Here is a 26,451-nt window from a genome sequence, read left to right as displayed (position 1 = left end):
AGTGGGTTAAGGATCCAGAGTTGCCACAGCTCAGATTCAATCCCTGACCCCGGGAATTTCCATATGCCACAGATGCAGCCATAGAAAAAAAGTGGAGGTAGACTGAAGATATGCTATAAAGCACATACATAAATCTGAAATAAATTATTACTGAAAACAGAAGACCATTTTAGAAAATATGTGCTTCCTATTAACAAATTAAAATCAAAAAATTTTAAAGAACAGGAAGCACCAATGAGAACAGGATAAAATTAAAAAGACAACAAGCTATCCCATCAAAAAATGGACAGAAGATCTAAACAGATAATTCTCCAAAGAAGACATACAGATGGCCATAAAAAAAAATGAAAAGATGTTCAACATCACTCATCATTAGAAAAATGCAAATCACAGCCCAGGAAATAGCAACAACAACAACAACAACAACAACAAAAAAGACAAAAAAAAAAAAAAAAAAAGGAGTTCCCGTCGTGGCGCAGTGGTTAACGAATCCGACTAGGAACCATGAGGTTGCGGGTTCGGTCCCTGCCCTTGCTCAGTGGGTTGATGATCCGGCGTTGCCGTGAGCTGTGGTGTAGGTTGCAGACACGGCTCGGATCCCGCATTGCTGTGGCTCTGGCGTGGGCCGGTGGCTACAGCTCCGATTCAACCCCTAGCCTGGGAATCTCCATATGCCGCGGAGGTGGCCCAGGAAATAGCAACAACAACAACAACAACAACAAAAAAGACAAAAAAAAAAAAAAAGAAAAGAAAAATGCAAATCAAAACTACTATGGGGTACCACCTTACACCAGCCAGAATGGCCATCATCAAAAAGTCTACAAACAATAAGTGCTGGAGACGATGTGGAGAAAAAAGGAACCCTATTACACTGTTGGTGGGAATGTAAATTGGTGCAACCGCTGTGGAAAACAGGATGGGGATTCCTCAGAAAACTCAAAATAGAATTACCATTTGACCCAGCCATCCCACTCCTGGGCATCTATCCAGAGAAAACCATGACTCACAAAGACACATGTACTCCAATGTTCACTGCAGCACTATATACAATAGCCAAGACATGGAAACAACCTAAATGCCCATCGACAGGGGAGTGGATGAAGAAGATACGGTACATATACACAATGGAATATTACTCAGCCACTAAAAGGAAAGAACGGCATTTGCACCAACATAGATGGACCCAGAAATTATCATGCTAAGTGAGGTTAGTCAGACAGTGAGACACCAGCATCATATCACTTACATCATATCAGTGACATGTGGAATCTAAAAAAAGGACACAATGAACTTCTTTGCAGAATAGATACTGACTCACAGACTTTGAAAAACTGACGGTTTCGAAAGGAGACAGGTTTGGGGGATGGGGGAATGTGCTGGGGGTTTGGGATGGAGAGGCTATAAAACTGGGTTGTGATGATCACTGTACAACTATAAATGTAGTAAAATTCACTGAGTTAAAAAAAAAAAAAAAAAAAGAAATTCCCGGAGTTTCTGTCGTGGCTCAGTGGTTATTGAATCCAACTAGGAACCATGAGGCTTTGGGTTTGATCCTTGGCCTCGCTCAGTGGGTTAAGGATCCGGCGTTGCCGTGAGCTGTAGTGTCACAGATGCAGCTCGGATCCTGCGTTGCTGTGGCTCTGGCATAGGCCCGTGGCTACATCTCTGATTAGACCCCCAGCCTGAGAACCTCCATATGCAGCAGGTGCGGCCCTAGAAAAGACAAAAAAAAAAAAAAACAGAAATTCCCAATTTTTATCAAAATTGTATCACATTCAATTTAATAAAAATAGGCTATTATGATTTAAAAAAAAAAAAAGACAACAAGCTAAGATACAAGCCCTGATAGAAAAGGAAGCAAAAATAATCACACTACAGCAGAATTAAAATCCACACGGAAGGGACTACAGGGGAAATGTACACTGCAGAAAATGTCACTGATGGTGCACAGGACAAAACTAAGATGCTCTCAGAACGAGGCAGGAAACCATGGAGAGGAGAAAAAAGTGAGAGAAGAGCTCATGGACAGTGGTGAAGGGACAGACCATCTTAAGACCTGCCCAAAAGAACACAAAACAAATGGAGATGCAAAAACCAGAGGTAGGAGACAAAAACTAACCACCTCATTTTAATACTGCCCCCAAAAGGAAAGCAAAGCCCTCTGCCAGCCTGAGGGGCTGAAATCAGTGGGCGCCGCCTGTCCCGAGCACAGGAAGGGAAGGGTAGCATCCCAGCTGCCCTGCCCTCGGCCCTGCAACCCCCCCTCTGGGCTCCACCCTGAAGATTAAAAGACAGACTGGGACACAGCAAGCACCTGCTCAAAGACCAAAAAGTCAGCTCAAAGGGACTCTCCTGGGAAAATGGGGACAATGTGAGCATCAAAAAGGATGACTATAAGAGTTCCCGTAGTTGTTCAGTGGTTAATAAATCTGACTAGGAACCATGAGGTTGCGGTTCGATCCCTGGCCTCGCTCAGTGGGTTAAGGATCCGGTGTTGCCATGAGCTGTGGGGTAGGTTGCAGACGTGGCTCGGATCTTGCGTTGCTGTGGCTCTGGTGTAGGCTGGTGGCTACAGCTCTGATTAGACCCCTAGCCTGGGAACCTCCATATGCCGCGAGTGCAGCCCTAGAAAAGCAAAAAAAAAAAAAAAAAAAAAAAGTATGACTATAACTAATTATAAAACTGAATAAAAACAGTCACAAACCCATAGTGATACCCACCCTCCCCCAGTGCGCGCGCACGTGCACGCACACACACACACACACACACACACAGAAGAAAACCGTTTGCCTCCACTGAGGATGACTAATCTACCAAATCCTTACTTTGAAAATTGGTAATTAAACAGAAAGAATCCAGTAATTACCCTGCCTTTTGTAGAAAGAATTGTAGTCCTTCCCCAGCTGAAATGGGAAGAACGTACCAAGATAAGTGTGGAAGAAATGACAGAAAGCTGAGGGGGAGGGTCCGTTTTCAAACTCGCTCAATGAAAGTGATTCACACAAGTGATTTTGTATAAATGTTGAAAATCACCTGGCAAAAAGTTGCTGGGGGAATTTGCATGGCCTATACTTCGAGTGGAAGTCATAAAGAGGGAAGCCTATACTTCGAGTGGAAAGACCTAGACCTCCACAGAAACCAAAGCCAGACACCACAGAGCGTCTTCAGCACACAGAGCATCCCCTACCTAGATCTGCCCAAAACATCAGCCTGAAGAAATCCGGGTCTTCAAACCTCTCGGAGTTTACAGCAAATTCAGAGCATAAAAGGACAATGCGGAAGAAGCAACGAGGACACCATCAGACAAATCCAAAAACATTTCATAAGACAACTGCCCTTGTCACTTCAGAAAGTCACCATAATAGGACAGGGCAGCTGAGGGGAGCTGGTTTAGGTTAAGAGACTAAAGAGACACAACCACCAAACACAATACATGAACTCTGATTGGTACATGGCTCCCAAGAGGTGAGCTAGAAAAGACTTTGGGTTCAACTAAAAAAGAAAGAGTCTAGAAAATTACATTTAATTTCTCAGCTGAAATAATCAAATGTATATAAGAGAATATCCTTATTTTTAGGAGTCCTTTTTTGTAGGAATTTAGGTCTAACAATAGTATATCGGAAATGTCATTTTTAGAAGATATACATTGAGCTATATAAGGGATAAATTTTAAACTGTTGTGATGCCTACAAATTACTTTCAAAAGGTTTATCAAATTATTTATTTATATTTAATACATCTAGAGAAAGTATATTTGGCAATATGTTAACAAGTACTGAATTTCAGCCCTAAGTACATTAGGTATACACCATACTATTACTTTTTTTTAATTTTCCACAATAAAAAATTGAAGACCTTTCCTTGCAAAGATATTCTCCACAGAATATATGGTACAACCATTCATTACAAAGGATAAAAAAAGATTTTAGTAACAAGAAGAAATGCCTATGACATTAAAGTGAAAACGTATATATAGTTCCATTTCAACCGTATAAAACATCAAGAAAAAGGTCCAGAAGGCAACGCCCAGGTAACAGAGTTAGTGCTGCTGGACCTGCAGGTGCTGAAATTACTGACTGACCTTCCTCCCCATCGTGCCCTCTCCCTGCTCTCCTACTTCCCTCTCCAACTGGCCCTCCTTCTCAGCTCACTCCCTAAAAGCCAGTGGCCCCAGGTCTGCCCGGACCCCTTCCACCGTCCACTACTCTCACTCGCAGTCTCAGAGGAGCCGTTCCTGCTTTTCACATGGCTGTTACGGGGCTGCGTAGGACACAGCAGGAAGAGGTGCCAGACGCAGGTGGCTTCACGGCAAACCCACAAGCCACCCACAAGCTCCGAGTTTGTGCCCCTGTCTGTGAAGTTGGCACAGTTGAGAATAACAGGATCCCGGCTGCCACGCAGCAGAGCTCAGTGAGAGCAGGATCCCCAGAGCTGGTCCTCACCGGTCCTCAATCACGGCTCCTCACCTGAGAGCTCCCCATCCAGCCAGTCACACAAACCACGAGCCTCCGGCTCCTTCCCAACACCCCCCAAAACCATCACCGAGTTCTCGCAACACTGAATCCAGCTAACCCTCTCCATCGCCGCCACCACAACCCCTGGTACCATCATCTCTCACCACGTGGGTCAGCCAGCATCCACCCGGGCGGCCAAAACACAGCACAGCCGAGCAATCTTTACAACCTGGATCAGATGTCTCCCTCCGTGCGAACATCGCAAGGCAAGGGTACCCCACTATTACAGAGCTCCCTCACGTGGCCTCCTGCCCAGCTTCCCAGCCTCATGTCACAACCAAGGTCTCCTCGACCCTTGCTAAATCTCGCCACACCACCTTTCTTTCAGCCTCCTCATCTCCCCAACTCCCTCCAGCCACAAGGCCTGTGCATATCTCAGCTACCTCCTCCTCCTTCTTTTATTTATCTTCTTATTTATTTATTTATTTATTTCATATTTTCTAGGGCCACACCCACGGCATAGGGAGGTTCCCAGGCTAGGGGTCGAATCGGAGATGTAGATGCCGGCCTACGCCTGAGCCACAGCAACGCCAGATCTGAGCCACATCTGTGACCTACACCACAGCTCACAGCCACCCCAGATCCTTAACCCACTGAGCGAGGCCAGGGATTGAACCCGAAACCTCATAGTTCCTAGTCGGATTCGTTAACCACTGAGCCACGATGGGAACTCCAATCTTTTTAAAAAATCTTTTTCAGGAGTTCCCATTGTGGCTCAGCAGGCTAAGAACCTGACATCGTTTCTATGAAGATGTGGATTTGATCCTCGGCCTTGCTCAGTGGGTTAAGATCCAGTGTTACCACAAGCTGCAGCATAGGGCACAGATCCAGCATTGACTGCGTAGGCCTGCAGCTGCAGGTCTGATTCAACCCCAAGCCTGGAAACTTCCATATGCTATGGGTATAGCCCTAAAAAGGAGGAAAAAAAAAACAAAACCTTTTTTGGAAGTCCCTGGTGGCTCAGCAGGTTAAAGATCTAGCATTGTCACTGCTGTGGCTCTGGTGACAGCTGTGGTATAAGTTCAGTCCCTGGGCCAGGAACTTCTGCATGCCACAGGTACAGACAAAAAAAAAAAAAATTTTTTTCAGTATAGTACAGGGAATATGGCTGATATTCTAAAAGAACTTTAAATGAAGTATAATCCACAAAAATAATGAATCACAGAGTTCCCGTCATGGTGCAGCAGAAACGAACCCTAGGAACCATGAGGTTGCAAGTCCGATCCCTGGACTCGATCAGTGGGTCAAGGATCTGGCGTTGCTGTGAGCTATGGTGTAGGTTGCATATGCAACTCGGATCTGTCATTGCTGTGGCTGTGGTGGAGGCTGGCCGCTGCAGCTCCAATTAGACCCCTAGCCTGGGGACCTCCATATGCCAGGGGTGTGGCCCTAAATAGACAAAAAAAGAAAAAAAAAAATCACGTTATTCACCTGAAACTAATATGATATTGTAAATCAACTTATACCTCAATTTTAAAATTCTTTTTCAGAAGACAGATGCAGCAGTTCACGTTGTGGCACAGAGGAAATGAATCCGACTAGGAACCTCGAGGTTGCAGGTTTGATCCCTGGCCTCACTCAGTGGATCGAGGATCCAGTGTTGCCATGAGCTGTGGTGTGGGTCTCAGTCGCAGCTCTGATCCGGCGTTGCTGTGGCTATTGCATAGGCCAGCAGCTGTAGCTCTAATTCGACCCCTAGCCTGGGAACCTCCCTATGCCATGGGGGTGGCCCTAAAAAGAAAAAAAAAAAAAAAAAAGGAAGACAGGTGCACCCGTATGTTCACTGCAGCACTATTCACAATAGCCAAGACATGCAAACAACCCAAATGCGCATCAACAGATGACTGGATTAAGAAGATGTGGTATTTATACACAACGGACTACTACTCAGCCATAAAAAGGAACAAAATAATGCCATTTGCAGCAACATGGATGGAACTAGAGATTCTCAGAATGAGTGAAGTCAGACAGAAAGAGAGACACACACCATATGAGATCACTTATATCTGGAATCTAATATATGGCACAAATGAATCTTTCCACAGAAAAGAAACTCACGGACTCGGAGAACAGACTTGTGGTTGCCAAGGGGGAGGGGGAGGGAGTGGGATGGACTGGGAATCTGGGGTTAATAGATGCAAACTATTGCCTTTGGAGTGGATAAGCAATGAGATCCTGCTGTATAGCCCTGGGAACTGTATCTAGTCACTTGTGATGGAACATGACGGAGGATAATGTGAGAAAAAGAATGTGTATCTATGTATGACTGCATCACTTTGCTATACAGTAGAAAACTGACAGAACACTGTAAACCAATTATAATAGAAAAATAAAAATCATTAAAAAATAAATAAAAAGCAAACACATGAAAAAATGCTCAACATTGCTGATTATAAGAGAAATGCAAATCAAAACTACCATGAGATACCACCTCACACCAGTCAGAATGGCCCTCATTAATAAGTCCACAAATAACAAGTGCTGGAGGGGCTGTGGAGAAAAGGGAACCCTCCTGCACTGTTGGTGGGAATGTAAACTGGTACACCCACTATGGAGAACAGTTTGGAGATACCTTAGAAATCTATCCATAGAACTTCCATATGACCCCGCAATCCCACTCTTGGGCATCTATCCGGACAAAACTCTGCTTAAGAGAGACACATGCACCCGCATGTTCATTGCAGCACTATTCACAATAGCCAGGACATGGAAACAACCCAAATGTCCATCGACAGATGATTGGATTCGGAAGATGTGGTATATATACACAATGGAATACTACTCAGCCATAACAAAGAATGACATAATGCCATTTGCAGCAACATGGATGGAACTAGAGAGACTCATCCTGAGTGAAATGAGCCAGAAAGACAAAGACAAATACCATATGATATCACTTATAACTGGAATCTAATATCCAGCACAAATGAACATCTCCTCAGAAAAGAAAATCATGGACTTGGAGAAAAGACTTGTGGCTGCCTGATGGGAGGGGGAGGGAGTGGGAGGGATCCGGAGCTTGGGCTTATCAGATACAACTTAGAATAGATTTACAAGGAGATCCTACTGAATACCATTGAGAACTTTGTCTAGATACTCATGTTGCAACAGAACAAAGGGTGGGGGAAAAATGTAATTGTAATGTATACATGTAAGGATAACTTGATCCCCTTGCTGTACAGTGGGAAAATTAAATAAATAAATAAATAAATAAATAAATAAAAACAGCAATTTTCTTTGGGAAATAAATAAATAAATAAATAAATAATCTTCTTCAGGAGTTCCCATCATGGCTCAGTGGAAACAAATCTGACTAATATCCATGAGGATGAAGGTTCAATCCCTGGCCTTGTTCAGTGGGTTAAGGATCCAGTGGTGCCATGAGCTGTGGTATGGGGCACAGACTGCTCAGATCTGGTGTTGCTGTGGCTACAGCGTAGGCCAGCAGCTATAGCTCTGACTCGATCCCTAGCCTGGGAACCTCCATATGCCACGGGTGCAGCTCTAAAACAACAACAAAATCTTTTTCATTACAAAATAGTGCACAGTGGAGTTCTCCTTGTGGGTGCAGTGAAAACGAATCTGACTAGTAACCTTGAGGATGCAGGTTCAATCCCCGGCCTCACTCAGTGGTGGTGTAGGTCACAGATGCAACTCAGATCCCAAGCTGCTGTGGCTGTTCCCAGGCTAGGGATCAAATCAGAGCTGCAGCTGCTGGCATATACCACAGCCACAGCAGCTCAGGATCGTGTAGGCTGGCAGATGCAGTTCTGATTTGACCACTAGCCTGGGAATTTCCATATGCCATGGGTGCAGCCCTAAAAAGCAAAAAAAAAAAAAAAAAAAAAAAAAAAGGCAAACAAGCCCCCAAAGACATATATATACACATATATGTGTGTGTATATATATATACATATATATGTGTGTGTGGGTATATATATATATGTGTGTGTGGGTGTATATATATACATATGTGTGTGTGTGTGTATATATATACGTATATATGTGTGTGTGTGTGTGTGTGTGTGTGTGTGTGTGTGTGTGTGTATGGCACACAAAGTCCCCAAAACAAAAATGTACAATTATCACCAACTGAGAACCCAACTAACCGCCACCTGGGTCAAGAAACACACGTTCCAGAAGCTCCCTCTCAAGGACCATCCAGTCACAATCCTCTTCTTCCCACCATCTGGGCTTCACTGGTAACTGTCTTCCTTGTTTGCAGCTTAAACACACAAGCAGGTAAGTCTAACACGTTAGTGTCCTTGGCGCTCTGAACTTGATATAAATGGAATCAAACAGAACATATTATGTCAGCTTTTCTGGCCAGACGACACTAATGCTGTGGTTAAACCTTGAAGCAGCAGGTAGCACAAGTTCATTTTCATTGAGATATATATAGCATTCTCTTTTAAGAACATGTAATCATCTACCCATTCAGCAGACAGATATTGGGCTGCCTCTACTTTTGAGCTGTTATAAATAATACACTAGCAATATTCTTATACATGCGTCTTGGGGTACATCCGCTTATGTAAGCTATCAGATATACACCCAGAGCAGAACTGCTGAAACACAGGGTGTGAATTTGTTCAACTCTAACAGACACTCCTAAAATGTCTTCCACAGTGGTGTTACCAATTTACCATTCCCACCACCAGTAAATGGGCCTTCTCCTGCCTACGAACACCTGGAAGAGACACCACATGGAAGAGAGGTACAGAGCGTGGTAGTGGGGGTAGGGTGGGGTCAACTGCCCACCACATTAACGCTTTCACCAACTCGGAAACTACCCGAATCTCCTTCTTACAGAGTTTTTATAACTCACTCACCAGCCCCACTGGGCTCCTAGGAAGCAGAGGATAAGGCATTCGCCTCCCAGCTCTAACCACTCTCTGGTCTTTCCGGGAACCAGCCCAAACCCTGAAGCTATCTAGGGGCCCCACCCTGAGGCACCTCATTAGCACAAATTTAGATGTGGTCAAAAGGGGCTCTTTATGAATAGCAAAAAACACTGCTATCACCCAGGAGCTCCCTGGCTGGAACCAGGAACAAAGAGCAAATATATTTTTAATTAGGCCACGCAGATACACAACTGTCCTTGTATCCAGTATCACTGTACACTCATTTGCTATAAACCTTATCAGTATACTTGTAGACTAAGAAAATAAGTATATCATCTGCAAATAATGACCTTTTTTTCTTCCTTTCTGACCCTTATACCTTTTATTTCTTTTCCCTGCATTACTGCAGAGGGGTAATGCTGCACATCCATTTCTTGTTTCCATCTCATGGGGAAAAAGCAACATTTACCACTAACATAAACCAGCACAAGGTTTGCTGTTTTGTAGATACTCTCAATTAGATTACGGCAGTTTCCCTATTCCAGGGTGGGGCAAAGCACAGGCCAGGACCGAATCCAGCCCGTTTCTATAAAGAGCACAGCCATGCCCTTCTGCCTGTGGCCGCTTTTACACTACGATGCCGCGTTGAGTAGTCGCCACAGACACGGTATACGCCACAAAGTCTTAAACATTTACTCTCTGGCCCTTCACAGAAAAAGCGTGCTGACATCCTCTCCCTTGCCAGTGTGAGTATGAATCGAATGCTGAAACGATCGAATGGTCTTCCTGCATCTGTTACCTTGGCTGTTCGCCTCAAGCTTTAACCCTCCCTCTTCTTTGAGGGAAGGTAAGCCTAGAAGTGTTATCCTTGTCTTACAGGAAACCAGCAGAAGAGAAAAACAAGAGCCACCGGAACTGGGCAGAACCAGGGAGGCCAAGGTGGCGAAGAGCTGCCCTCCCTGTGATACACCAGCACGCGAAACAACACACCCACCAGCGCTGCGACCACCGGCAGAAGAGCCCTCCAAGGAGTGGGCCTCAGTCCTGAGTCCTGACCTCAGGGAAGTCATGAATGTTCCTCCCTCTCCACTCAACTCCCTCCTTTTTCCCTCGAGCCTCCTACATACAAGGTATCTCTGCCTGGAGAGGATGAAGTTGATTTGTGAACTAAGTTCCTATTGCTCCCATCTTTTTGCCACGGAATAAAGCTCCTGCTGTTCCAGTCTCAGCATCAGTCACCTTAGTGGCTGAGGCGAGGCGTCCAGTCCAGGCTAGAGTCCCGGAGACCAACTCGCTAACACATCTATTGAGACGACTATACAGTTTCTTTAGGAACTGTTCACTGAGTTCAGCAGTCATGCTGGTCTGTCACCTTTCTTTTTTGTGGGCTGTGTGATTTTATTAAGACAAAGACAACGTGCACACGAGCATCTATACATTCTCTTCACTACACAGCCCCGCACTGCGACTGGGGACTCTGACGGCCAGCTGGCGGTGGGCTGCGCTCTCCACAAGGGCTTTGCATGTCTTGGCAGAAACGTTATGAGCAGTCTCAGCAGTTAGTGAGGCCGAGAAATCACTCAGGCAGTCAGGGCAGCAGCGTGGGCTTCGCTGCATGCTTTCACACGGCCATGAGTAACGGTAACATCCCTGTGTACTACGGGGAGTGGACCTACGCCCAGAGAGACGGACAGGAATCCCTAGCCCCCTGGGACTCAGTTTACGGGAAGAGAAGGGCAAAGACACCATGAGACTTCTGGCACATTTCCACCCCTCAGACCCCTACTGGACAAGGACGGATAGAGGTAACCGGGCAAGGGAAGGGGAGAAAACCACATCTTTCTGGAGCCCACGCTGGTACCCCCCATCTTTGAGGGATAAAAACATCAATAGAACGGTGGGGGGGGGACCTCTTCTCCCCCCTTCCAGTCTGTCCTGGGAGCTGTTTGCTTTCCTGTAATAAAGACTTTGCTTGCTTGCTGCCTGTGTGTTTGCAGAGTTCGTTCTTTGCCTCCGTGAACAAGAATGCAGATTCTGCTAACATCTTTCCGGCATCATTAGGACTGTTGCACCTCCGCAGCACAAGCTCCCTGATGCTGTGGACCAGGAACGGAATGCCGGTAGCCACTGGGCAGCATGTGCTTTGTTTTCTTGTTGCTTCCATAACCAACGTGCATCAAGATCTAGCCCCTGAGTCTCCTGCACACCTACTGCCAGTGCCTCTGGCTCTCCATCAGCTCCACTTAATTCGACGTAGCGGTCTGACGGGCGCCGGATGAACATCTAGGTCCTCTGTTGAAGGACCTTGGGCTTCACGAGAAGCCGGAGGGCAGCCCTGATGCCAAGCAGGAGACAGCTGCCACCTCCAGAGGGTGCGCTGAGGAAGAGCTCCTTTCTTACAGTGCACTTACTAGGTTTTACAGTGTGACATTCTGCTGGTCTCATAAAAAGAGATATGGAGTGTCCCTTCCTCTACTTCCTGAAGAATTTATGTAAAACTGGTATTATTTCTTCCTTAAATGTTCAGAATTCACTAGTCAAGGAATCTGGGCCTAGATTTTTCCTTGTTAGAAGATTTCAAATTATGGACTCCAGATTTTTAATAGTTATAAAAAAATAATCTGGGAGTTCCCTTTGTGGCTCAGCAGTAACAAACCTGACTGGTATCCATGAGAACATGGGTTCAGTCCCCGGCCTCGCTCAGTGGGTTGAGGAACTGGCGTGGCCGTGAGCTGTGGTGTAGGTCCAAGAAGTGGCTGGGATCCCTCATGGCTGTGGCTGTGGTGTAGGCCGGCAGCTGCAGCTCCAATTCAGCCCCTAGCCTGGGAACTTCCATATGCCGCACGTGCAGCCCTAAAAAGCAAAAAGAAATCTACATTTCCTACTTCTCTCTGTTTTAAGATGTGTTTTCTTAGAAATCTGTCCACTTCATCTAAATGTTCAAATTTACTTGTACAAAGTTGTTCACATCTCACTCCTTTTAATGTTTGCAGCATCTTCAATGATGTCCCCTTTTCTTTTTTTTCTTTTTTTTTTTTTTTTTTTGTCTTTTTGCCATTTCTTGGGCCGCTCCCATGGCATATGGAGGTTCCCAGGCTTGGGGGTCTAAGCAGAGCTGTAGTCACTGGCCTGCGCCACAGCCACAACAATGTGGGATCCAAGACATGTCTGTGACCTACACCACAGCTCACGGCAACGCCGGATCCTTAACCCACTGAGCAAGGCCAGGGATTGAACCTACAACCTCATGGTTCCTAGTCGGACTCGTTAACCACTGCACCACGACGGGAACTCCAGTGATGTCCCCTTTTCATTCCTTACATTAATTATTTGCCTTCCCTATTTTTTTCTGCTGGGGTTTGTCAATTTTACCAGATTTTTCAAAGAATCAATTTCTGCCTTTGTTGATCCTTTCTAATGAATGTTTTCCATTTTAAGTTCTGCTCTTCATTAGTTCTTTCATTCTATTTTCTTTGAGTTTAATGTGTTGCTAGTCTTCTAACCACCTGATACCCAGCCTCACTCATGAATGTTCAACAGTGTTCTTTTATAATATAAACGTATTTAAAGCTATAAACTTTCAGAGTTCCCTTTGTGGCTCAGTGATAACAAATCCAGTTAGCATCCATGAGGATGCGGGTTTGATCCCTGGCCTCGATGAGCAGGTTAAGGATCTGGCATTGCCGTGAGCTGTGGTGTAGGCTGCAGACAGGTTCGGATCTGGTATTGCTGTGGCTATGGTGTAGGTTTGCAGCTATAGCTCCAATTTGACCCCTGGCCTGGGAATTTCCATATGCCACAGGTGCGGCCCTAAAAAAAAAAAAAAGCTATAAACATCCCTCTAAGCGTGACTTCGGCTATAGCCCATTAGTTATGCATAATATATTTTTGCTATCATTCAACTCAAAACATTTTCTAGCTTTCTTTGACTCATAAGTTATTTAGAAATGAATTTCTAAATTTCCAGATACGTAGGGATTTTCTTTTTATTGATTTCTTGCTTAATTCCACTATTTCAGAGAACAGCACAGTCTGTATAATTTCAATCCTTTGAAAACCATTAAGAATTGTCTTGTGGGAGTTCCCGCTGTGGCACAGGGGTAATGACTAGTAACCATGAGGACACAGGTTCGATCCCTGGCCTCACTCAGGAGGTTAAGGATCCAGCGTTGCCATGAGCTATGATGTGGGCGGAAGACATGGCTTGGATCTGGTGTTGCTGTGGCTGTGGTGTAGGCCAGCAGCTGCACCTCTGATTCAACCCCTAGCCTTTGAACTTCCATGGGCTGAGGGTGAGGCCCTTTGAAAAAAAAAAAAAAAAAAAAAGAATTGCTTTGTGCCAGCACACAGTAAATTTTGACCAAAGTGTCTTGTGCTTTTGAAAAGAATTTCAGTTCTGCAATTGCTCAGTACAGTGTTCTACATATATGTCCATTAAGTCAAGTTTAGCTCTTTGTTGTTCAATTTTTCTACATGTTCACACTTCTGACTTTTTTTTTTTTGGTCTTTTTAGGACCACACCTGCGGCATATAGAGGTTCCCGGGCTATGGGTTGAATCAGAGCTGCAGCTGCTGGTCTACACCACAGCCATAGCCACACAGGATCCAAGCCACGTCTCATAGCAATGCCGGAACCCTGACCCACTGGAAAAGGCCAGGGATCGAACCTGCAAACTCATGGATACTAATCAGGATTGACTGGAATGCCCACATTTTTTGTCTTAATCATAATAGCATCTGAGACATATCCCACTATGATCATAAATTTATTTCCATTACAGTTACATTAATTTTTCTTCTGAACATTTTGAAGATATATTAAGCATATATAGATTTTAATTATTAAATTATTACATCTGAAATAAACCTTTTATCACTTATCAGTATCATATCTTTATCTCTAACAATAAATTCTGCCTTCAAAGCCTACTTTGTCTGATATTAAAATACTATAGCAACTTTCTTTTGGTAGGTGTGTACACAGTATTTTTTTCCATTCTTTTACTTTCAATCTCTTTATAGCCTTTTTTTTTTTTTTTTTTTTTTTTTTTTTGTCTTTTTGCCTTTTTCTAGGGCCACTTCCTGCGGCATATGGAGGTTCTCAGGCTAGGGGTCTAATCAGAGCTGTAGCTGCTGGCCTACACCACAGCCACAGCAACATGGGATCCGAGCCACATCTGAGACCTACACCACAGCTCACGGCAACACCAGATCCTTAACCCACTGAGCAAGACCAAGGATCGAACCCGCAACCTCATGGTTCCTAGTCAGATTCCTTAACCACTGCACCATGATGGGAACTCCTTTTTTGTCTTTTTAGAACCGCATCTGCAGCACATGGAGGTTCCCAGGCCAGGAGTCAAATCAGCAGTGCAGCTGCCAGCCACAGCCACAGCCACGCCAGATCCTTAAGCCACTGAGCAAGGCCAGGGACTTAGCCTGCATCCTCATGGATATCAGTTGGGTTCATAACCCACTGAGCTACACAGGAATGCCTATATCCTTTTGTTTTAAGTATCCCTCTCTATTTAATTTCTTTTTTTTTTTTTTTTTATTTTCCCACTGTACAGCAAGGGGGTCAGGTTATCCTTACATGTATACATTACAATTACAGTTTTTCCCCCATCCTTTTCTATTTAATTTCTAATGTGCACACCCGCAGCATATGGAAGTTCCCAGGCCAGGGACGGAATGTGAGCCATAGCTGTGACCTATGCCACAGCTGTGCCAAAGCCAGATCCTTCAATCCACCGTGCCAGGCTGGGGATTGAATCTGTGCCTCCACAAAGGCCTGAGCCACTGAAGTCAGATTCTTAATCCACTGCACCAAAGGGGGAACTCCTAAATATGTCTCTCTTAAATAACCTAGTCTTGTTTTGTTTTCTTTCCTGTCTGACAATCTCTCCTTTTTAAGTGGACAATTCTACTTACATCTAATGTTATTACTGATATACTGAGATCTAAGGCTATCCACTTACTGTTTGCTCTTTATTCCATTTGTTCACTTTTCTCTTCTCTCCTTTTGTGTGTGTGTGCATCCGTGCGTGTGTGCATTCGTGTGTGTGTGTGTGTGTGTGTGTGTGTGTGTGTGTGTCTTTTTAGAGCCATACCCGCGGCATATGGAAGTTCCCAGGCTAGGAGTCGAATCGGAACTGTAGCCACCAGCCTATACCACAGCTCACAGCAACGCCAGATCCTTAACCCACTGAGGGATCGAACCTGCGTCCTCATGGATACTAGTCGGATTCATTTCCACTGAGCCACAGCAGGAACTCCCCTTTTCTCTCCTTTCTTGCCATCTTTCAAATTTAGGATTTCTTACTATTCAATTTTTCTTGCCTCTTAGCTTAGCCAGCACATTGTCTTTCACAGTTTGGGGGCTGCCACACTGCTTACAATATGTATCCCTGATCTGTCTACATTAATTGGTTCTTTTTTCTTTTTCCTGGAAATGCACGGAAAACTTTAAACAGTTTTATTCAGTTTACCTCCTTTCTGACTTACATATTATTGCTATGGATTTTTTTTTTTTTTTTTTTTTTTTGTCTTTTTGCCTTTTCCAGGGCCGCTCCCGTGGCATATGGAGGTTCCCAGGCTAGGGGTCAAATCAGAGCTGTAGCCACTAGCCTACGCCAGAGCCACAGCAACGTGGGATCCAAGCCTCGTCTGCAACCTACACCACAGCTCACAGCAACGCCGGATCCTTAACCCACAGAGCAAGACCAGGGATCGAACCCACAACCTCATGGTTCCTAGTCGGATTCGTTAACCACTGTGCCACGACGGGAACTCCTGGATTTTAATTCCATATATAGTTTAAACCCAAAGACATAATTTTAAGAGTTAACAATCATTCAGTGTTTGTCACATAGATAACTTTTTGTTGCTCTTCATTCCTTCCTGAAATATTAACCTTTCACCTGAGATCATTTTCCTTTAGCCAGACTCACACAAAACACCCCTTAGCGTTTCCTTTACTATGAGTCTGCACACACGAAAACACTGATTTATTTGAAAATGTCTTTATTGTGGCTTTATTTCTGATGGCTCTTTTGGATGAGTAGAGAATTTGGGGTGAGCCATCCATTTCTTCCAGCACTTAAATTTCGGCTGAGCTGCTTCCCTGGTTTCTGTTAAGAACACAGCCGTCAATCTAACCGTGGCTCTTCTGAGGGTCATCTGTCCCCCAGTTGCTCTCAGGTCTCCTCTTCATCGGTGGTTTTCAGCCGTTTGATCATGAAGGGATAGGTGTGGTTTTCTTTGTGTTCACAGAGCTACTGACTCCGTGGGTGGCACCTTTTAATAGTTGTGGGAAAGTCTCGGGCATTATCTTCACAAATGTTGTTTCTGCCCAGTTTTCTTATAAAAGACCTTTTCATTGTTATCTCTGACTCCTACCCAGTCTTCTAACTTCTTTTTTTTTCTTTTTGGTAATGTCTCCAGGCTTCCTTGTGGGTATTTTCTTTTGACCTAACTTCTGGGCCACTGAATTCTTTCTTCAGCTATGTCTAATTTAACCTTCCTTTGAGAACTTAACTTTGAGTCTTACGTTTTTCAGTTTTAGAATTTTCATCTGGTTCTTTTTTATTTTCTAGTTCTGTGCCAAAAGTCTCAATCTGGTCTTTCATCTCCTTAAGCACAGTAAGCATAGTTGTTTTAAGGTCTGCATCTGAGACCTACAGCCCCTGTAACTGTGTCTTTTTTAAAAGTCTGTTGTTTTCATTAGTTTTAGCTCATGTGCTCATCTGTTCTCCGCTGCACACGGAACAGAGAACTTACAACACAGCTCGTGAGAACTGCTGGAGCGCTGGATGATGTCACCCTACAGAGGCCTGAACTTGCTTCTGTCAGGTACCTGGAGACAGGGGCACTCTGGGATTATCTTAAGCAGGTAATCCGTCCCCAGTCCTGACAGGATGTGAAGCAGGCCCTCTGGAAGTCCTACTTCCGATCCTCCTCATTCCTTGGACGTGGCTTACTGGAATCCCCCAACCCGAATGAAGGCAGCTCACCCATGGCTGCTGTCCTTTGACAGCTTCCCACTCCGAGTCTGTATACACCCTCTATGAGTTTCCTGTGGCTGCTCCACAAGCAAGGCCACAGATGGGGGCTTAGACAGCAGAACTTTGTCTCACAGTTCAGGAGACTAGAAGTTGGAAGTCAGGGTGGCAGCAGGACCACACTCCCTCTAAAAGATCCAGGGGAGGTTTTACCCATCACCTCTTCTAGTAGCCACCCTTTCTAGTGGTCTGTGACAGCACAGCTCTAACTTCTGGCTCTGTTTTCACGTGGTCTTTCCTCTGTGTCCAAAACTTCCTCCAAATCATCACCAAAACAGCTCCACACTAACTGTGTGGCTATTACACTAACATTTGTCTTTCTTCAGTATCAGCTCCAGGAGTGTTTTTTGTTGCTGTTCAGGAAGGTACCCCCAGTGCCCAGCACACCGAACAATTTTAAAGTCTCCGCTATTTCCTGAGTTAAACTGAATCTGCGAAATAGGAAACTAACCCCTAGCCTATGATACCCCTCCTAGTATTCAATAAATTAGTTTTTTAAAGATGTTCACTATTAACTGTCTGCAAGATTAAGGGGTTTTTTTTGGGGGGGAGTTGGTTTGTCTGTTTTATCTTTTTAAGGTCACACCCACGTCATATGGAAGCTCCCAGGCTAGGAGGTGAATCAGAACTGTAGCCACCGGCCTACACCACAGCCACAGCAACACCAGATCTGAACCTTATCTGAGACTTACACCGCAGCTCACAGCAACTCCGGACCCCTAACCCACTGAGAGAGGCCAAGATCGAACCTGCATCCTCATGGATACTAGCTGGGTTCTTAACCCGCTGAGCCACAAAGGGAACTCCGAGGTTTGTTTTTGTAATGCTATTCTGACTTCCAGAAATGGACACTCACTTGGATCAGCTTGAGCTTGCGGGAGAAGGGGTTCAGGGATATGGCTACTATCTGAGATACAAAAAGTGAACCATCAGACGGAGTTCCTGTCGTGGCGCAGCAGAAATGAATCCAACTAGGAACCATGATGTTACGGGTTCGATCCCTGGCCTCATTCAGTGGGTTAAGGATCTGGCATGGCCGTGAACTGTGGTGGTTAAGGATCCGGTGTTGCCATGAACTGTGGTGTAGGCCACAGACACGGCTCAGATCTGGCGTTGCTGTGGCCCTGGCGTAGGCCAGCAGCAGCAGCTCTGATTCGACGCCTAGCCTGGGAACCTCCACATGCCACTGGTGTGGCCCTAAATGGACAAAAGACAAAAAATAAAATAAAATGAAACAAGGAAAAGAATACATTGTATTAAAAAAAGAAGGGAACCATCAGAAAGACAGAAATAATCATAAGAGCCCTTTACTGAATGCTTATCATAAGCCAGGCACTTTGCCGCGTGTTGTACAGAGAGATCACCCCACTTAATTACCATTTCTGTTCTGCAGATACTGACACTGAGGCTCAGGAACACATACCTAACCTTCCCTGTCACCACTGCCTACCCAACAACTCGTATTTTCCCTGTTTATAGATGAAGAAATCGCCTTCTGAGAGGTTGAGAGGCTTGTTCATGATCATGTGACTCCTAAGTAGGTGAACAGGATGTGAATCAACCTCATTCGACACCAAAGTTTAGATTCTGAAACACTGCCACACGCTAGCTTTAAAAACCTTTTAAACCACTTCACACCTGTGGGCATAGCTATCACCAAAAGGACGTAGCTGAGGCCGTGGAGAACCCCAAACTCTCATACCTTGCTGGTGGAAATGGAAGCTGGTGCAGCCACTTTGGAAAACAGTCTGGCAGCTTCTCAAAGACTAAGCATAGAGTCGCCACATGACCCAGCGAATCCACTCCTAAGGATATACTCACACGAAATAAAAAGTTATGTCCAATTCCTCAGAAAACTAAACATAGAACTACCATTTGATCCAGCAATCCCACTCCTGGGCATCTATCCAGAGAAAACCACGACTCGCAAAGACACATGTACTCCGATGTTCATTGCAGCACTCTTTACAATAGCCAAAACATGGAAACAACCTAAACATCCATCGACAGAGGAGTGGATCCAGAAGATGTGGTACATATACACAATGGAATATTACTTGGCCATTAAAAAGAATGAAATACCAGCATTTTTTGCAACATGGATGGACCTAGAAACTATCATGCTAAGTGAAGTCAGCCATACAATGAGACACCAACATCAAATGCTTTCACTGACATGTGGAATCTGAAAAAAGGACAGACTGAACTTCTTTGCAGAACAGATGCTGACTCACAGACATTGAAAAACTTATGGTCTCCAGAGGAGACAGTTTGTGGGGTGGGGGGATTTGTTGGGGCTGTGGGATGGAAATCCTGTGAAATCAGATTGTTATGATCATTATACAACTACAGATGTGATAAATTCATTTGAGTAATAAAAAGAAAAAGAAAAAGAAAAAAGTTATGTCCACACAAAAATAATGGTCACAGCAGCATTATCCAGAATAGCAAAAAGTGAAAATAACCCAAATGCCCATCAACTGATGAAAATAAAAGGTAATATAGCCATAGAATGGATATTATTCAGCAATAAAAAGAAAAGAAATACTGGCACAGGCTACAACATGGATGAATTCTGAACACATCATACGAAGTGAAAGAAGCCAGAAGTAAAACGCACATACCTCATATTATATTTATGCGAAATGCCCAGAATCCGCAAATCCATAAAACAGAAAGCAGGTTAGTAGCTGCCTAAGGTTTAGAGAAGGGGGAGGAAATGGGAAGTGAATACTAATGGTTATGGGTTTCTTTTGGGGGTGATGAAAATGTCCTAAAATTGATTGTGGTGATGGTCGCAGAACCGTGAATATACTAAAAACCACTGAACTGTACACTTTAAATGCATGAGCTGTGTGGTGGGAATATTATCTTAATAAAGCTTTAAGACTTTTACAACTTGAACCTTTTACTAAATTTCTCCTAGTCTTCATTTCACAATGGAAAAAAGCCCTTTAACACACAAAGGTAAAAATTTTACCTATTTAAAAAAAAATTTTTTTTTTTAAATTTTATTTTATTTTATTTTTTATTTTTTGTCTTTTTGCCATTCCTCAGGCCGCTTCCACGACATATGGGAGGTTCCCAGGCTAGGGGTCGAATCGGAGCTGTAGCCACTGGCCTACACCAGAGCCACAGAAATGCAGGATCTGAGCCGCATCTGTGACCTACACCACAGCTCACGGCAACACTAGATCGTTAACCCACTGAGCAAGGGCAGGGACCGAACCCGCAACCTCATGGTTCCTAGTCGGATTCGTTAACCACTGCACCACGACGGGAACTCCCTAAAAAAAAAAAATTTTAACTATTTAAAAATTTGTAAATAAACTCCATTTTAACTGATACGGCCAATATCACACAGAATCACACTATTCCTTTTTTTTTTTTTTTTTTTTTTTGGTCTTTTTAGGGCTGCACCCACAGCATATGGAAGTTCCCGGGCTCCCAGGCTAAGGGTGGAATCGGAGCTGCAGCTGCCGGCTTAGGCCACAACCAGGGCAACACTGGATCCAAACCACATCTTCAACCTATGCCACAGCTCACCTCATGGAAACACGGGGTCCTTAAGCCACTGAGCAAGGCCAGGGATCGAGCCCACATTCCCACTGAGCACAAGAGGAGCTCCTTACGCTGTTCTTTACTCAAATTTCAAAATACCTTAAAACGTGATAGTGAACTAACATACCAGTGTATTAGCTCCATTTTCTTTTTCCAGGCTAGCTCTGTGGTCCTATAGAATCACTACTGTGGGAGAGTTCCCGTCGTGGCGCAGTGGAAACGAACCTGACTAGGAACCATGAGGTTGCAGGTCCCATCCCTGGCCTTGCTCAGTGGATTAAGGATCCGGTGTTGCCGTGAGCTGTGGTGTAGGTCACAGACGCGGCTCACTCAGATCTGGAGTTACTGTGCCTGTGGCATAGGCGGGCAGCAACAGCTCTGATTAGACCCCTAGCCTGGGAACCTTCAGGTGCCGTGGGTGTGGCGCTAAAAAGACAAAAAAAAAAAAATCACTACTGTGTGCTACGGTAAGGAAATGAGATAAAGGAATGTGTTTGCTGGGAACAGTTAGAACCTGTGAAAATGTCAGACATACATGAAATGCTAAATAAACGACCATTTCTATCTACACACGTATGCTACAAGGCTTGGACAAAAGTTTTAAAAAGAACCTCACAAACTATAAAGACTTATTTAGCACTTGGTAAGCTTCTCTTTACACATGTTATCAAGGTCTTGTTTCTCAGAGTCTGGTCCATGGACCAGCAGCGGCAGCATCCCCTGGGAGCTGATAAATGCAGAATCTATTCAACCAGAATCTGCATTTTAACGAGATCCCCAGGGGATGTATCTGCACAAGAAAATTTGAGAAGCCCTGTCATAAGATACTTCCTTTTCTTTTCCCATTAAGACAGCTCTAGCTAGCCCTGGCCTAATATTTCAAAAGCTTGACATACATTCAGCTCTGGTCCTGGGCCAGCTTGTCCTCAGTTCCGTTCCCCACTCTTCCGCTCTGTTCCAAATTGCAGAGGGGCTGATCCCTGCAGGCGGGTTTCCCAAGCAGGAGGGGGCATGAGGTGCGTCTCCAGCAGCAGCTGTGACCTCTCGAGGCTCCAGCTGTGTCTCCCCGCCATGACCAAAATGGTTCTGGCCTCCACCAGGTCTGATCCGGTGCCGCCTCCCAGGGACCTCTGGCTCAGGGTGGCAGTGGTTTCCTGTTTGCTGCCTCATCGCAGAGTTGCCTCGCTGAGCACTGTTTGCATTCTCAAGTCGTCCTCACCTGCGCAACCACTACCCTACAGTGAACTCCCTGTGTTTCAAGTATTTACAATGGGTGGGTCCTTCTTTGAACTCCAAACGATACCTCGTACGTACCCTTGTGACTCTTGCTCCGGTGCACCTATTACCTATACCAGGGGAATTTGCTCCATGGCTCATCTGCTATAAAAGGGGAAGGGAGGGCGAGAGGGACTGGACTCTACTGCGCACATAGTAAACCGCATATCCCGTCAATCTCTAAACAAGCCAAAAGAAAAATCAGCCTTAAGCTATTTGTACAACAGATGTGACTGTATTCAGGAACTCAAGTCCTCGGGGTGTATTTTTAACACTCTACCCATCACTCCTCCTCAACCAGAACAGCTGGTACAGCAGCTATTGTTTTAAGAGGAGGAAAAAAAAAAAAAAAACGAAACAAAAACCTCCTAAAGAACAGAATTCTGGACAAACACTGGAATCTCTGAGAGGGCAAATCTTAGTAACAACTGCACATCACATGATCTACCCCATACTCAACACATACCAGGCCTGCCGACCAAGCAACAGGAGACAACAACTCCTATCAGTACCATCGGGGCTACTTAGAGATCTTTCTAAAAGCCACATCTGACCCAACACTCTCATGCTTTGTATAACCCTCTGTGGCTCCCTCTTGCCCAAGGCCAAAAACCCAACTCCAGGGCTCTTCTTTCAAAATCCAGCCAATCTACCTTTTCCTCAATCCAGCCTTTTCCTCATTCCTCTCAGCCTGACCTATGCACCTTCTGACCATTCCCAGGTGTGCCTAAACCTGCACATTCAACATCCAAACCTGTAGATATCACAGCGTCACCTACTCAACCTGACAAACTCATTCCCTCAAGATCCTGCCTTACAGGGGCTGACCTCCTCATTCCTGCCCCTGAGGGGAGCTGGACTCTTGGTCCTCCGGGATTCCACAGCACTTTCTAGATCATACCGTCAGGTGCACAGGTGCTCAGGCTGGGAAAGCCCTAAACGGAGAAACCGCCTTCCACCTCGGAATCCTGACCGTTGTTCGGCGCCAGACCCACAGTTACTAACTACCTGTGACACAGTTACCCCCTGAGCAAGTCACCTCACCTCTCCACCTCCAATTCCATAAGGAGATGACAGGTAACACCCCGCACAATGGCTTATCACCAGTGCAAAATGAGTTAGCCCATGTAAAGGGCTGTAAAATTAACCCAAGAAAAATGGCAGGCACAAAGGAGGCCTTAGAGACTTGCTATCATTGTAATTATTACCAGACAATGACTGTTCCGCCTGGAACAAAGGTGTTCAACACCCACGTGCTGAATAACTGGAGCGCTTCACAACAAATCTGTACCTAACTTAGGACCAAAGATTCTCCCACCCGAGGTATCAGAGGCTGCCCCAACATACAGCAAGCAACGGCTCCCACGGTAAAAGTACCGGCCGAACTCACTGGCCCTGGAGGAAAAGCGCACTGCAGCAGGAGGAGAAAGTCTGTGCCAGCTGGATCCGCCCGGGCTGCCCACAGACCCAGCCTGCCCTCAGCCACCTGTCCAACCACCTGCCTGCGGAAGCCGCGTGCTAACGGGGAGGGCTCACCCGCAGCAAAACCCCAGAGCAGTTTTCAACAGAAACCGCAATGGGAAAACAAAGGGTGCAACTTTACTCTTGCAGAAAGGAAATGCGTCTTTCTGCCGCTAATACTTCGCGTCTGGAGTTCTCCATGGAGAGAGAGGTGCCAAGCGGGTGCGCAGCCAGGGCCAGCCCCTTCTCCCCGCTTTCCCGAGGACGAGAGAGACCGTCACAGAACCGCATGCCTGCCTCTTCCCCGCACGAAAAGCCACCGGAGGGGAGGGGAGGGAAGGGAAGAGCCTCCACACCCGGGTCCAACTGAATGTCTCAAGGGACCACAGGTGAAGGCAGGGCACCCGGCGGGAAACAGCCCGATGGGACCTCCCAAATGTGCAGAACCCGGGTCGGGGAGCGCTCGCCGGCGGGGCGCAGCCAGGAGCCCCCATTCTGGGGCGCTCGGCCCCCCGCCTGCAGGCCTGTCCCCCCGGCCCTCGCGGCCCACCCAGCCGAGCGCCCAGTCCGCCCGGCCCCGCGCGGCGCCCACCTGCGCCCCGGCCCGGGGTCCCCGCCGCCGCCGCCCCGCCGGGGGGCGCGCTCAGCCCGGACGCCCGGCCCGTTACCCCGCGGAGCGCGCTCCGTCCCGGCAGCGGCCCCCGACGGGACCCTAGGCCGGGCCGGGCCGGGCCTGGGCGGCTGCTCCGGCCGGACTGCGGGCCTCACGGGGCTGCCGCGGCGTGAGGGGCGCGCGCCCGGGCCGCCGCCGCGAGCTCACCTTCTGGCGGATCTGGCCCGACGTGGACACCTTGCGGATGAGCTTCTGCGGGGAGCCGGGCTCCGCCTCGGGCTCGCTGTCGGACGACTCCTCGGGCGGCGGCGGCGGAGGCGGCTGCGGCGGACCCGGCGGAGGGGCGCCCGCCGCCGCCGCCATGCTGCCGGGCCAGCGCGCGCACAGCGGGCGGGGGCGGGGGCCAGGGCGGGGGCGGGGCCTGGAGGGGCGGGGCCGGGACAGCGGCCTCCCGCTCCGCCCCTCCGCGCCCCCTGCCGGCCGCGCGCGCGGCCGGAGTTGGCGCCGCGCCCGGGGCCCTTCGCTCCCTCCGGGGGCGGCGGGGCACCTGGTTTTAGCCTCTGTTGATTGTCTTCCTGGGACACAATTTGTGGTGGTGTTTTATTTCTGTGTTTATTTTTTTAATCTTTGATCTCCCCTTCAAGAATGTAAGTGACCCCCAGGCGGCCCGGGACCGTGTCTTTCTTGCCCTGCCTTGTGTCGCCAGCATCTAAACAGCATGCTGACATTTGGTAGTTAGTTGCACGATAAACAGTTCGGGAAGTGGATGAGTGCGTGAGCGCACGAAAGAAAGTACTTGGGACAGGCCTCCGGGATGCCGGAACAGACACGATTCCATCTGAGAAGGCTCCCTGGAGAAAAAGATGTTTAATGAGAGAAAATGCGAGCGGGAGTTATCCCTAACCAAGGAACCCTGTTCTAGGCCAAGAGACGAAGTCCCGGAGGCAAGAAAGAGCACGTCTTTAGAAAAAAGGGAAACTGTAGCCTAAAGGAAGGAAAATGCTTGAAGAGGTGAGCCTGGGGGCGGGCAGGTTAGCCTGGGCTTTGCAAAGCTGATAAGGGGTTTGGTCTTTTAGGCTGAGTCCTGAGAGCACCAGGAAGCCCTTGAGGGATCTTAATCCTGGGCGGGGCTGGGTCACAACGCTGAGGCCTGGGATCCGGGCTTTGAAGTAACCGGGGCAGGTGTCTGCCCTGGATTAATGGGAAGGGAAGCAAAGATAGAGAAGTGGGAAGGGGAGTAATGGCTAGCAGGAGGCCTTGGCAATTTGAGATAAGCCCCTCCTTCCCATCTAAGACAGCTGGACCGTGAGTGGGTGGAGCCCTGGCTGGGAGGAAGAGGGGTGCCCTTGGAGTTGAGATCAGCTGAGCCTCTGAGTCATCCAGGTGGAGAAAGGTTGGGTGCCAGCGCTGCCCATTAGCCACACGGGCTACTTCAATTTCAATTAATTAAGATTAAATTTTCAGTTCCTCGATCACACTTGCCACCGTTCAGCTGCTCAGTAGCTGCCTATGATTTAGCAGCTACCACACCGGACGGCACAAATAGAGACTATTTCCATTGCCGAGGAAAGTTCTGCAACTCAGGAGCATAGCAATGACGCCCATATCCTAACCACTGGGCACGTGCCAGACACTTGACCAATCCACACGCAAGTCCCCCCAGAGCGAGCTCGGTGGTCTCATTCTAGAGGTGGAGACTCTGCAACTTGAGGTTGGGAAACCTCCCCCAAAGAATGCAAGAGAGGCAGAATTTGAACTTGGACCATGTGATTCCCAAGCCCTTGACCCTTCAGGGGAAGGCCTCCCAGGAAGCCGAGAGGAGCCTATAGGAAGAAAGAGGAGAGAAGGGTCTTGCTGTGGGCTGACCTGTGTCTCCCCGACACCCATATGTTGAAATCCTAACCCTCTAGTAGCTCAGAATGTGGGCATATTTGGAGACAGGGTCTTCGAGGAGGTAACCAAGTTAAAATGGGGCCATTAGGGTGGAATCTAATCCCATACAACCAGTGTCCTTATAGGAAGAAATTTGGATGCAGACAGGCTCAGAGGTAAGACTGTATGAAGACACACAGAGAGCCATCTACAAGCCAAGGAGAGAGGCCTCAGAAATTGGACCATGGAGT

At 46.7% G+C, this 26,451-nt stretch overlaps 1 protein-coding gene across 1 annotated transcript in view; it reads right to left on the bottom strand.

Annotated features, from left to right (window-relative positions):
• The window catches only part of DGKD (diacylglycerol kinase delta), a 118,456-nt gene extending 93,750 nt beyond the window's left edge, over nucleotides 1–24,706 (bottom strand). Inside the window, exon 1 of the mRNA XM_021075023.1 lies at nucleotides 24,536–24,706. Within this exon, the coding sequence (XP_020930682.1) occupies nucleotides 24,536–24,691 (156 nt within the window). The 5' untranslated portion in view covers nucleotides 24,692–24,706. The remainder of the gene's footprint in view (nucleotides 1–24,535) is intronic.

Source organism: Sus scrofa, chromosome 15, assembly GCF_000003025.6.
Source record: "Sus scrofa isolate TJ Tabasco breed Duroc chromosome 15, Sscrofa11.1, whole genome shotgun sequence".
Lineage (NCBI taxonomy): Eukaryota > Metazoa > Chordata > Mammalia > Artiodactyla > Suidae > Sus > Sus scrofa.
The sequence above is the reverse complement of the archived record's forward strand: the minus strand, read 5'-3'. Positions and strand labels throughout refer to the sequence as shown.